At 35.5% G+C, this 15135-nt stretch overlaps 1 protein-coding gene across 1 annotated transcript in view; it reads right to left on the bottom strand.

Moving 5' to 3' along the window:
- Window positions 1-241: 241 nt before the first annotated feature.
- Window positions 242-15135, bottom strand: part of LOC121380870 (integrin alpha-V-like) — a 76336-nt gene continuing 61442 nt past the window's right edge. The window contains exons 23-27 of the mRNA XM_041509875.1: window positions 13785-13883; window positions 12944-13054; window positions 12100-12210; window positions 11635-11760; window positions 242-7845 (exon numbers count right to left, since the gene is read on the bottom strand). Coding sequence (XP_041365809.1) covers window positions 7747-7845; window positions 11635-11760; window positions 12100-12210; window positions 12944-13054; window positions 13785-13883 — 546 coding nt within the window. The 3' untranslated portion in view covers window positions 242-7746. The remainder of the gene's footprint in view (window positions 7846-11634; window positions 11761-12099; window positions 12211-12943; window positions 13055-13784; window positions 13884-15135) is intronic.

Consider the following 15135-nt stretch of genomic DNA (forward strand, 5'->3'; position numbering starts at 1 on the left):
CTGCTGTTGCCACAGGCTATATGTAACTAAAGCAACAAGGGATCTTTTATATGCAATACATGCCATGAGCATTGGTGATCAGTACTGGTTGAAATGGGAATAAACACGATTCCATTGAGGGTAATCATTCCTGTGACTCGTAGATATATTTTACCAATGACCAAATTAGACAAACAACATATTACCTATCACCTGGGCCCCGAATAAATACATTTAAAAAACCCATTAACACAACAGTTAAAAGTTTTAATAGTTTATTCACATTTGTACTTAGAATACATAAAACATTTCAACAGTCAATGAAAATGCATATCAATTCATGTAAATGATTAATAACCCTAAGCAAAGTGGTGATGTTGTTTTTTTAAGGTTAAACTTGAAAGAAGAAACCTCCATCAGTATCAGTAGAACGAGAGCAAGTAGAACGAGAGCAATTAGGCCTATTTACTACATTTAAGAATTCAATATAATTTGTTTTAAAAAGCTCACACTTGTTTATTTGCTTACATGCAAGTTTTAAATCTTGAACTTTGAACTTTTGTAGTATATGCCCGAAAAATGTGTGGTCAGAGTGTAAACATTTTCGTGGCATCAAAAGTTAAATTTAAAAAAAAAACCATAAATGTAAATTTAGTTCATCCTTTTTTCAGACAAACATGGAACACAGATGTTAAAAACCAAAAAATATGGAAGCATTCATACTCTTGTCCAATGAGCTTTAAGTTTAATAAGCTTAAATTAATGTAATCCATTAAACTTTGTATCATTTTTCATTAATTATTATGGAAACAATGTTAGATATAAAAAATAAAGTCAAATGCACATTATGGTTTCATTTTGGCAGTTTGGGGATAACTAACACTGCATCATAATAGCACCAGTTATACAAGAAATCATTAATTTAATTATCTTTCAGCAAAGCAATGCATAACTATAGTTAATATTTATTGTTTTTAATAGGTTTATTTATAATCATCATGCAGTTAATAATTCACTCAATGATATCCAGATTTTTAAATGAATGAAGCCAGATTTGTTCTATTTTAATGAATGAGGCTGAATGCTAAATCAAAAAAAATTATTCTAAAATCTAGTACTGGTATACTAGACCTTTTTAGATCAGTGCTTCTTCAGCTGTATTAACCTGGTTCTGATATATGATAAGAACCTGATACCAGTCTCTGAATACCACGCCACCTGATACTGAAATCTGGTTCTGATACGTGATAAGAACCTGATACCAGTCTCTGAATACCACGCCACTTGACACTGAAATCTGGTTCTGATACTTGTTAAGAACCTGATACCAGTCTCTGAATACCACGCCACTTGACACTGAAAGCTGTAGTGTGTTGAGAAAGGCTGATTCTGATCCGTGATAAGAACCTGATACCAGTCTCTGAATACCACCCCACTTGACACTGAAATCTGGTTCCGATACGTGATAAGAACCCGATACCAGTCTCTGAATACCACGCCACTTGACACTGAAATCTGGTTCTGATACTTGCTAAGAACCTGATACCAGTCTCTGAAAACCACGCCATTTGACAATGAAAGCTGGTTCTGATCCATGATAAGAAACTCATACCAACTTGACATAATCATGAGCGGCTGCAATTGCTCACCCTCCTAACAAGCTACAGTTGTTTAATGATATTTTTTGTTTCTAAATAGTATTTAAGCCTCACCCAATAAACTTTATATCAAAATGTAATAATAAAGCCTATTGCATACTAGTATATCAAACAAAATGATTATTAGATTGTCTTTTTTCAGTTATATTTGGTTATATCTGAGTAACATAATAAACAAACTTTATTAAATTCAAAAAACTTTTTAAAATCCCAAAACAAAACAGAAACCCAAATTACTCTATAAATCATTACCGTACAGTAAACACAATGTATATATTATACAAATTAATATATTTGTTATTAATGAAGAGAAAGCAAAACTCTTATAAAAGCAATACGAAAATTATGCAATATACAATAAATGTATAATGAAGACATGGAGACGAACCTGGTGTTAGGAGATCAACAGCCGACTACAACTCGCCCCATTACATGTTTAAAAACATCAAACATACAACACACGCCGACCAATAAATAGCTTGTACATGTTTAATGCTATGTATAAAATAACATACGATCACACATTCATCCACTCCAATCACAGACACTCAAAGCAATTTTTACATCTTACAGAATGGGTGTTGGAGCATGCCAGTAATAGGGGGTGGGGGTGAAATTATTGATTCACTTGTCAACTCTGGGCCATGCAGCTTCATAGTTGGAGGTAAGTTCTTCCCCTGCCCCCACCCAATTCTGACACCCAAGTTTGTGTACCATTCTTAGGAATCTGTCCAAGAATGAAAGAATTGTTGTTTGAAACAAAATGATGATTTATTAATCTGAAACATATCAGTGTCATAATGATAGCACTGTTCAGTTTTAATCATATCGATCATAATTTTTGACAATGTTTAAAGTTAATTTTAAAATTAAGAATAAGGTTTGCTCACTTAAAAAACAAAATAAAGAAAAAAACAAAACAAAACAATAACCCAAAAGTCTGAAATCTTGTAGTGTGACACATTAGTGTTTTTAAATTGTCGTTAAATAAAACATTTCCTTCCTTGTTAGTCTTTTAAATTAAGAACAAAATTTAACAGAATGTGTTGTTTATTTCACAACATAGACAGATTCCTGAACTCTACGTTCTACACTGCTTGAAAGCAAAACAAGAATATAAATATTAAATTACTTGTAGAACTGGACATAATTAACTAACATGCAGCAGTAAATAACCTGCTCCAAGGGGCCACCTCTATTGTCTAAAGGGGTCACCTCTATTGTGTTAAGGGGCCACCTCTAACGTGTTAAGGGGCCACCTCTATAGTGTTAAGGGGCCACCTCTATTGTGTTAAGGGGCCACCTCTATTGTGTTATGGGGCCACCTCTATTGTCTAAAGGGGTCACCATACAATACTCTCCAATCACCTAACAGTGTACACACTGACCAATGTCACGGTCGGACTGTATTGACAGGGAAATGTTGACATACATGTAACATCTATTAACTCGAAAACAACATCATGTTAACTTGATTCAAGACCAGTACAATAGTATGACTGTTATGTATAACTTGGATAATCCCACAGATGCATGTACACAGCCTTTACTGCAAATCAACACAATTCAGAACAAATAACCATAATTAAATTTCCACTATAATGGTTACAGTTTAAAGGCATCCTATTGGTCCAGCAATAGCAAGGCAAATTGGTTTATTTCTCAGGGAAAGTCACATTTGATGATGCCACTTTATATTGGTACTTTACTGAGTGTTATTTTCTAAAGAATTAAATATGATCTTTTTGTGCTTTTGTTAATAAAAGTATTTAAAATTATATGGATTGTCTGTTAATTTGTTTAGGTTCATTGGCATATGAACACAAAAAAACATGGCAAGTTTGTGTAAATGGCTTTGCCGATTTACACAATTTGCACATGTCTTTTTGGTTCTTACCCTAATCAAGTTAAAAGTTCTTATACATTTATGGCAATAAAAATTAGGTCAAACAAATACTAAAGACAGCCTTGGTATCAGGTTAAATTAGACTAAACAATTAACAAGGTTCATAAAGAACAAATCTATGCTTATAAAACTTTAAAATCCAAATGTCAGACTATCAAAGTCTCCATATTGCAAGCATGAAGCCAGAACTGAAGCTGAAATATCATAAACTTTCAAGAACTTTCTAGAATTCAAAAATGTACAAACCCCCTGTATATTGTATTGTTAAACATTCATAAACTAAGCAAGTACAAATAACAAGACAAATGCTAAAATGTATAGCGTACATATATGTTATGTCCAGTCCACACCATGTTTATATATTGTTTATAAAATGTACACTTTCATATTATGCATATATAATATATCATAAATGTTAATAAGACAAAAATTGCCTTGTCAGTGATATCTAATTATAACAAACTATTTACATCACAACTGCTGCAAAATTAAGGCACTTTTGGATTTTATACAATTACTTTGTTATACATACACGTAAGTTTTGTTCTTATTATTAATGGATATAAAAAGGCAAACAGTTGATGAATCCGTCAAAATCCTGCTTAAAGATTTTGTCTGTAGCAATTTAAACAACCAATGAGTGCATTCTTTAATAGTAATAGAATACAAAAGACACTAAGTTGAATCCTCAACCAGCAAACAGTTATTTTATCTTAACTCTAAAGCAGTAAAGATTTTCTAGAATAAAATAACATGTGACAAGATCAGTCATTATTTTAAAGTTAGTATCCCTTTTGTACAAACAAAAAACAGTAATATTATAGGGACAAGAACTAGATATTTAAATCTTTTAACAGACTGAACATAAGGTCTGATCATTCACAATTGATTGATACCAAATTGTTGAACATTTATTAATAAAAAACAAAAAGATTATAACTTTACGTTTGTGAGTTCACTTCAATAAACCATAAATATGATGGCCTCATGTAATAATGGAACTTCTGTTGCTTCTTATATGCTTGAATGTGTATAAAATATTCAAATACATGCCATAATATCTAGCTCATCTAAAACATGAGACAAATCTATTCTAATGTTAATCATTTAAATGAAGATTCTTACTCCTAAACATGACAACTCAACAAAAAATACAAACATTACAATGATACCTTAAATTAAGCCTATATGAATACATCACAATGACTATATGATAAATGGTAGTGAAATGATATGACATTTATATAAGTGATATGATATATGTAATCAAAAAATGAGTTACATGTTAATATGTACAATTGTTAAATATTTATAATGGCACAACAACTTCTAACATTATTTTCACAACAGGACTATTGCTTAAATTCAGACTTGAGACATTTAAAAAATAATAAACAAACAACAATGTCTTTATGTTTAACTTAATAACAAAAAAAACCTGTAATCAAACCCATTAAAGTATGTAGATGTTTTGAGCAGCTGTTTTAAGGCCACCTTATTACACTCCTAAAACATCTACTGTAATACAGCTTTAACTGAAATAAACAATCATGTCTTAGGTAATTGTTATAGTCATTTTACTGACTGCTTAACATGCTTGACTATGCATATTAATATAAACTTTGTATTAAAAGCAATAAATCAACTGACGGTTTTACTTGAAAATTGGCAGTGAACCACAAAACAAATTTTCACTAATTAATAAAGAGTATTTAAATCAAATTGTAAAAGACCAAAGGAATCTTCAAACGTTATTAGGCACAGGTACAGCTTGTATGTGATGCTATGCATCTCCACAGAATAAGAAAGAGTACATAAATGTGTGTCATTGAAAAGTGTAAAAGATCACGTTTCTTGTTTTCCCACTTAATTTGCTATCAACAGGTGGTTAATAAGTGGGAGTGACCCCCAAACTACACAGTGACATTGTAATCATCCAACTATCAATCATTATTTAGGCAATATCATCTCTCAAAGAAAAATATAGAAAACATGTCATCTCAGTACATCTATACACACACCCATTCCCCCCCAAAAAGAGATCCATCAAACTTTTCATTCTAATTTTATGGCCCTTTCTAAATATTTAGAAAAAGATTTATACACCCATCTATCAAAATCTTGGATCCATCACTAGTTTTTAGAAAACAGAGATTGCAGAGAAAGAAACAAAGCAGTATTTCCTATACAATTTATGAGACGAGTGTTAAAACTAAAATTGTTCTGAGACTGTCATAAGAAACGACTCGGGCTCATGATCCCAAAAGTTCCTTTCTCAACTGCTTCAGAAGACTCATTTGGTCCATTTTGAAGTTGGCCCTCTGCATCAGTGTGTTTATATTTTTTCAATGCCTGATAAATAAAAATACTAGGGCTTCGCAATTAGACACATCTCAAAAAATATTAATGCAATTGACATGAATGTCATGATGTCATCGTAAAACCATGACAACAAGAATACGTATGTTTCAAAGAGATCTTCACAATGGAATGGAACACATTCTGAGTTCACAATAATGTGAAGTTTTAGCTAAGGCCTAGTTTTAGAAATGCCATAAACAAATAAAGCAATTTTTTGCCATTTATTTAAAAAATGTTTATCAAGTAATTTTTTTTACAAAGAATAAATATTATCTGATGAGATGTTGCTATTTTGACAATCTAATTTGTGCATGTTGATAAGCCTGCAATATGCAGTTGAAAGCTAGTTTCTGGCTGCTTTGTAACATATACCATCAATATTTAACATAAACCAAGTACATCTTCTTGGCTTCAATATCAGCCTCATTATGTCACATGAGATTCATAGCAGACAGTAACAGCCAGCTATAATTTCTTATTCACTTGCTTTTCTATTTTTAATGGCCATGTCTGCTGCTTATAAAACTTTTAGTCTTGACTCGAGACTCTAATGGAGTCTTAGACGTCATGGCCACACCATACAAATTGTATGTGTGTGACGTCATTAGAGACTGAGTCTGAATTCTAAAAGTTTTATAAGCACGGGGGGCTACAGGGCTCACCCTGTATATTGTCAAATTAGCCAAATGCTAATGTTTATACATAGTGACTACAACATTTAGTATTGGACTAATAAAATATTCCTTAAATTAACATTTTAATAATTTTGAAGGAAATACTTTATATATCTAAAAATTGGTTAATTCAAAATATGTTCCAGTGTGAGCCCTGATTGTCATCACTGATGTTTAAAGTTACAATCTGAGACATTGTTACACACACCAGTCTACCAAAATGTCTGCTGTAAAGACAACACAACCTGTTACTGTTATCCAGCATATGCCTGTCGGTCAACAGTCAGGCAAACATGTCTAAATGTTATGAAAATAATAGTAACAAAATAGCTTGTCTCTATGATTCTCAAAGTCTACTACAAATGAATCACAATAAATTAAAACATGAAACAGTTTGGCACCAAGAATATTGCAGTTCTCAAAGTGTGAAAGCACAGTGGTATTAATTGCATAGAAAAACAAGTATTCTTTTTTGTGACAAATACCATTCCGAAGGCATGCAGTAGAGTACAACATACAAGAAATACACAACACCAAGTGGTATCTGGAACCAGGCTATTATATATTTTGTAGATAAGAGTACACCAAGTGGTATCTGGAACCAGGCTATTATATATTTTGTAGATAAGAGTACACCAAGTGGTATCTGGAACCAGGCTATTATATATTTTGTAGATAAGAGTATACCAAGTGGTATCTGGAACTAGGCTATTATATATTTTGTAGATAAGAGTATACCAAGTGGTATCTGGAACCAGGCTATTATATATTTTGTAGATAAGAGTATACCAAGTGGTATCATTTTAAAGGTATTTGATGCCTGTTATATTCAAATTTCAATCATCAGTGATACCACTGTTAAAAAAATATTTGGCATAAATGTCTTTTGAAAGTGCCAATGAAAATCGGAAATTTAGCCATGTAAAGCCCGATTATTTTGTATTATTGGGCTTAGAGGGCAATAACTCTTACTATGATTTGATCTAAATTGATTGCCCATTCTGCCTAATCATATTTATATCTCCATTTGACTATCACACATCCATTCATGAACAAATTTAATATTAAAAGTATGAATCCATGTTTTTCCCCCACACAAATGAATGGCAAATGTTGTTATGGCTATGATGAGGTGCTTCTTGAAACATATCCAGTGAATGTTCTTGACTCACTCCCACATTTTGTTGTCAACATCCATCTTTGATGTGCCACCATTAGCAATCATGTATCCTTCATCCTCTGGCTGCCAACGTTTGAAAAATCCACACTATAAAACAAAAACAGTTTAGTTATGAAAATCGATTCAGGAAGCCAATTAAATGAAAATTACACATGAAACCATATGTTTGGTAACAGATGATTGTTAACAGCTGTGGAATTTGATGTTGGTAACATATATAAGAGTAAAGGATTTGTGGAATTACAGATAGGAAAGAGTAATTACAGTGAACACATTAAACAGATGACATGTTCAATAACCTTTCCATTCTGTGATATGTTTGTACTGAATCAGTGTAATTTCGACTCATAACTTAACAAAAGGAAATAATAATTTCATTTCATTCTATAAGCTGAAAATCTGTGGAAAAAAGTTAAAATTTCCTTTAAGTAATGAAACCACCAGAGCACATTGATGTATTAAGCATTGCCTATTGGATGTCAAACATTTAGTAAGTTTTGATAAAGTCTAAGAGGAAACATGCTAAATTTTTCCATCAGCAGCAAGGGATCTTTTATTTGTACTTTCCCCATAGACATGACAGCACATACTATGGCATTTGATATACCAGACATGGGGGCAATCTGTGGAAGTCAGTAGCTGCTATTTGTGAAGAGGTAACTGGTGTACACTAGGTGAAAACTGGCACTAACCCACCACAGCAGAATGACTATCAAGAGTTAACTGGTGTAAACTGGCACTAACCCACCACAGCAGGATGACTATCAAGAGTTAACTGGTGTAAACTGGCACTAACCCACCACAGCAGGATGACTATCAAGAGTTAACTGGTGTAAACTGGCACTAACCCACCACAGCAGGATGACTATCAAGAGTTAACTGGTGTAAACTGGCACTAACCCACCACAGCAGGATGACTATCAAGAGTTAACTGGTGTAAACTGGCACTAACCCACCACAGCAGAATGACTATCAAGAGTTAACTGGTGTAAACTGGCACTAACCCACCACAGCAGGATGACTATCAAGAGTTAACTGGTGTAAACTGGCACTAACCCACCACAGCAGGATGACTATCAAGAGTTAACTGGTGTAAACTGGCACTAACCCACCACAGCAGGATGACTATCAAGAGTTAACTGGTGTAAACTGGCACTACCCACCACAGCAGAATGACTATCAAGAGTTAACTGGTGTAAACTGGCACTAACCCACCACAGCAGGATGACTATCAAGAGTTAACTGGTGTAAACTGGCACTAACCCACCACAGCAGGATGACTATCAAGAGTTAACTGATGTAAACTGGCACTAACCCACCACAGCAGGATGACTATCAAGAGTTAACTGATGTAAACTGGCACTAACCCACCACAGCAGGATGACTATCAAGAGTTAACTGGTGTAAACTGGCACTAACCCACCACAGCAGGATGACTATCAAGAGTTAACTGGTGTAAACTGGCACTAACCCACCACAGCAGGATGACTATCAAGAGTTAACTGGTGTAAACTGGCACTAACCCACCACAGCAGGATGACTATCAAGAGTTAACTGATGTAAACTGGCACTAACCCACCACAGCAGGATGACTATCAAGAGTTAACTGATGTAAACTGGCACTAACCCACCACAGCAGGATGACTATCAAGAGTTAACTGATGTAAACTGGCACTAACCCACCACAGCAGGATGACTATCAAGAGTTAACTGATGTAAACTGGCACTAACCCACCACAGCAGGATGACTATCAAGAGTTAACTGATGTAAACTGGCACTAACCCACCACAGCAGGATGACTATCAAGAGTTAACTGATGTAAACTGGCACTAACCCACCACAGCAGGATGACTATCAAGAGTTAACTGATGTAAACTGGCACTAACCCACCACAGCAGGATGACTATCAAGAGTTAACTGATGTAAACTGGCACTAACCCACCACAGCAGGATGACTATCAAGAGTTAACTGATGTAAACTGGCACTAACCCACCACAGCAGGATGACTATCAAGAGTTAACTGATGTAAACTGGCACTAACCCACCACAGCAGGATGACTATCAAGAGTTAACTGATGTAAACTGGCACTAACCCACCACAGCAGGATGACTATCAAGAGTTAACTGATGTAAACTGGCACTAACCCACCACAGCAGGATGACTATCAAGAGTTAACTGATGTAAACTGGCACTAACCCGCCACAGCAGGATGACTATCAAGAGTTAACTGATGTAAACTGGCACTAACCCGCCACAGCAGGATGACTATCAAGAGTTAACTGATGTAAACTGGCACTAACCCGCCACAGCAGGATGACTATCAAGAGTTAACTGATGTAAACTGGCACTAACCCGCCACAGCAGGATGACTATCAAGAGTTAACTGATGTAAACTGGCACTAACCCGCCACAGCAGGATGACTATCAAGAGTTAACTGATGTAAACTGGCACTAACCCGCCACAGCAGGATGACTATCAAGAGTTAACTGATGTAAACTGGCACTAACCCGCCACAGCAGGATGACTATCAAGAGTTAACTGATGTAAACTGGCACTAACCCGCCACAGCAGGATGACTATCAAGAGTTAACTGATGTAAACTGGCACTAACCCGCCACAGCAGGATGACTATCAAGAGTTAACTGATGTAAACTGGCACTAACCCGCCACAGCAGGATGACTATCAAGAGTTAACTGATGTAAACTGGCACTAACCCGCCACAGCAGGATGACTATCAAGAGTTAACTGATGTAAACTGGCACTAACCCGCCACAGCAGGATGACTATCAAGAGTTAACTGATGTAAACTGGCACTAACCCGCCACAGCAGGATGACTATCAAGAGTTAACTGATGTAAACTGGCACTAACCCGCCACAGCAGGATGACTATCAAGAGTTAACTGATGTAAACTGGCACTAACCCGCCACAGCAGGATGACTATCAAGAGTTAACTGATGTAAACTGGCACTAACCCGCCACAGCAGGATGACTATCAAGAGTTAAACTGGCACTGAGCAGGATGTAAACTGGCACTAACCCGCCACAGCAGGATGACTATCAAGAGTTAACTGATGTAAACTGGCACTAACCCGCCACAGCAGGATGACTATCAAGAGTTAACTGATGTAAACTGGCACTAACCCGCCACAGCAGGATGACTATCAAGAGTTAACTGATGTAAACTGGCACTAACCCGCCACAGCAGGATGACTATCAAGAGTTAACTGATGTAAACTGGCACTAACCCGCCACAGCAGGATGACTATCAAGAGTTAACTGATGTAAACTGGCACTAACCCGCCACAGCAGGATGACTATCAAGAGTTAACTGATGTAAACTGGCACTAACCCGCCACAGCAGGATGACTATCAAGAGTTAACTGATGTAAACTGGCACTAACCCGCCACAGCAGGATGACTATCAAGAGTTAACTGATGTAAACTGGCACTAACCCGCCACAGCAGGATGACTATCAAGAGTTAACTGATGTAAACTGGCACTAACCCACCAAAGCAGGATGACTATCAAGAGTTAACTGATGTAAACTGGCACTAACCCACCAAAGCAGGATGACTATCAAGAGTTAACTGATGTAAACTGGCACTAACCCACCAAAGCAGGATGACTATCAAGAGTTAACTGATGTAAACTGGCACTAACCCACCACAGCAGGATGACTATCAAGAGTTAACTGATGTAAACTGGCACTAACCCACCACAGCAGGATGACTATCAAGAGTTAACTGATGTAAACTGGCACTAACCCACCAAAGCAGGATGACTATCAAGAGTTAACTGATGTAAACTGGCACTAACCCACCAAAGCAGGATGACTATCAAGAGTTAACTGATGTAAACTGGCACTAACCCACCACAGCAGGATGACTATTAAGAGTAGAACCAGAAGACCCGCTGATACCGAGATGGCGATGATCCAGATCTCTATAGGTCGTGACCCCGAGTCGGGTCTGTCTGCTGTGACCTCTGTTGTGACCTAAAAATAGAATCACTTTATAGGCGTCTTTCTAATAATAATTGCAACAGGTTTTTTTATAGACACATCGTGACATACAAGTGGAGTATCATATTCAAAAGCCTAGAGATTAATATTTTATCTGCAGAGGTTTTTCAAGTAAATTCATTTGAATCAGTATTTGATAAAAATACCATTTAAATAAAAAAAATTACTTGTTTTAGTATCATAGTCAAAACCATTTAAATCAAGATTTTAGTATTTGAGTAATAATCACAGTAATAGTCATGATCAAACATTTGGATTAACATTTTATTTGTTTGAGTATTAAAGGTAAAAGCAAATGAATCAATATTTTACTTGTTGAGTATCGTAATCAAAAGCATTTGGATCAATATTCTTCAACTTGTAAGGCATGGACAAAACTCGGGCATAGGCCTGGGACGTGAGATGCATCTGATCAATCTCTTTCTGTAAGAGGAAACACAACATGCTGTAGACACAGAGGCTTGTCAGCAATATCAGCAATGTAGCAAATTGTCAAAACAAATCAAGTGAAAATCATACTTAAAGCAAAGTATATATGTTTGCTGTAATGTAACTCACTGTGTTAGCAGTGAAGCTTATCTGTAATAAATTATTATACACAGAAACCCCGCTAAACCGGACACCCATGGGATCAAGTAAAAAGTCTGGTTTTAAGGGGTATCCTGTTCAGAGAAGTTCTGTACTGATATTTAAAAGGGGACTGTGAAAAGTCAGGTTTGGAGGGAATTCCAGCTTACTGAAGGCCCAATTTTGATGGGGTTTCACTGTACTGAAAATGGAATGAAAATAAGACAATTATAAAAAGCCACCCTTCCAGTCCACAATATTTTCTTTAAAGAATGGCTGAGATAAAATAGAACACTGTGACTAGTAATATTTAAATCAAGAACAGCAAAACCTTTTTATTAAAAAAAAAACCCAACTAACATTCTACCGTATTTATAACATGACTGCTAAACAGTAATAACAATCTTCAGAATAACTGGTAAATTTATAAAACTTTACAGAAAAAGGTGTTTACTTTAAAATAATGTAATTCTATCTAATACTAAGATATAATGGGGCTGGGGGTTACTGGAGAAAAGGAAGTTAAGAGTAAACCGTGACCGAATACTATTAAAACTGCACCTATAAAAATAATAGATCTAAATTTTACCTGTAAAAATATTGGAACATTCAGTTCAGCTCGTATTTTAATGAGGAAATTGTCGTTCGCCTTCATGTAGCCCACCAAGCACTGAATAACAGTGCACCAGTCAGAACAGACCTGCAATAAAAATAGTTAAGCTATCAAAAACACCAAGTAAGTTGTATAATTTGTATAAATCATGATAATATACACTGGTCTACACAGGAAGTAGATATCAAACAAATATTAAATGTTAAATAGTAGTAATAAGAAATAATCTTACATGCTAGAAAAACATGACCTCAAGATAACATATACTGTATAAATTCAACAAAAAATGTAGTTGTAAAAAAATATGTGGCTGTAAATATGACTTGTCGGTAATATATGATATCTGTTACAGACCTTGGCTACTGACATATATGTATGTACATACAAACATATACCCAGTGTTTACAGTTTCGAAGAAACAGATAACATAAACATTTAATGTAATACAAAAAAGATATAGACAAGGTCACCATTTGAAAGCAATCTCTGATGTCCGGATGGATGGGATGAGATGGGATGGGATGGAATAGTATGGGATGGATGGATGGATGTAGTTAATATGGTTGAATTATCATGGATGGAGTTAATATGGTTGAATTATCATGTTTTGTTGTTTTTTAGACTTGTAGATTTCACTAATAAAACATGTTTATGTTATGCTTCCTTCTTTAGTACAAGTACTGTACTGTTCCAAACAACGGAACTAAATTTAGTGAAGTCACTTTATGAAGACATTTTTTAAATACACATTGTATGCTTCGCTGTACATTTGTACATGTTAATAAAGAGAGAAGCCAAAATGCTGTGGAACACTCACCAGACGATGCTGTACATTTCTTTCTGCTGCTCGCTTCAGCCTCTGGTTTTGTAAAATCACATCTACACTGTTATCGGAATATGGACCATACTGAAATCCCTTCAAATTATAAACAAAGTGAAAAAAGTCACTTTATAAGAATATTAATAATTGAATATAATGCTTATTAAGCCAAGATAATGCACAGAACTGCAAAGCAGGATGTAGTACAGTGGTACAGCTCTAGCCTGAGGGAAAAAGGGTCTCAGTCAACCCATTGGGGTTATCCATTCCAACCAGTGTGGCACAACTGGTGTATCAACGACTGTAGTATGTGCTGTCCTGTCCATGACTAGGTGCATATAAAAGAATTCTTATAGCTCTTCTGGGTGTATATCACAAAATTAAATACCACAGACGATATTTCAATCAACATTTACACTATAGATATAAATACTACAACTCATTATCCTTAAAGTAAATTAAAAAATGGGAGGAGGGTATGCTACTAGGAAGCATCTTTGACTCCGCACAAAAACTGTCATTCTACTTGCAGTAGGAGTGTGGATGTTTGAAGCATAATCGTAGCTGGTACACCGATACTAGTTGAAACTGAATTACCAGCCTTTACTGGCCAGAGAGAACAACACTTTAGACCACATTTACTGGCCAGATAGAACAACACTTTAGATCACATTTACTGGCCAGATAGAATAACACTTTAGACCACATTTACTGGCCAGATAGAACAACACTTTAGACCACATTTACTGGCCAGATAGAACAACACTTTAGATCACATTTACTGGCCAGATAGAACAACACTTTAGACCACATTTATTGGCCAGAGAGAACAACACTTTAGATCACATTTACTGGCCAGATAGAACAACACTTTAGATCACATTTACTGGCCAGATAGAACAACACTTAAAGACCACATTTACTGGCCAGATAGAACAACACTTTAGACCACATTTACTGGCCAGATAGAACAACACTTAAAGACCACATTTACTGGCCAGATAGAACAACACTTTAGATCACATTTACTGGCCAGATAGAACAACACTTTAGACCACATTTACTGGCCAGATAGAACAACACTTTAGACCACATTTACTGGCCAGATAGAACAACACTTTAGATCACATTTACTGGCCAGATAGAACAACACTTAAAGACCACATTTACTGGCCAGATAGAACAACACTTAAAGACCACATTTACTGGCCAGATAGAACAACACTTTAGACCACATTTACTGGCCAGATAGAACAACACTTTAGACCACATTTACTGGCCAGATAGAACACTTTAGACCACATTTACTGGCCAGATAGAACACTTTAGACCACATTTACTGGCCAGA

Source organism: Gigantopelta aegis, chromosome 9 (assembly GCF_016097555.1).
Source record: "Gigantopelta aegis isolate Gae_Host chromosome 9, Gae_host_genome, whole genome shotgun sequence".
NCBI classification, from domain to species: domain Eukaryota; kingdom Metazoa; phylum Mollusca; class Gastropoda; order Neomphalida; family Peltospiridae; genus Gigantopelta; species Gigantopelta aegis.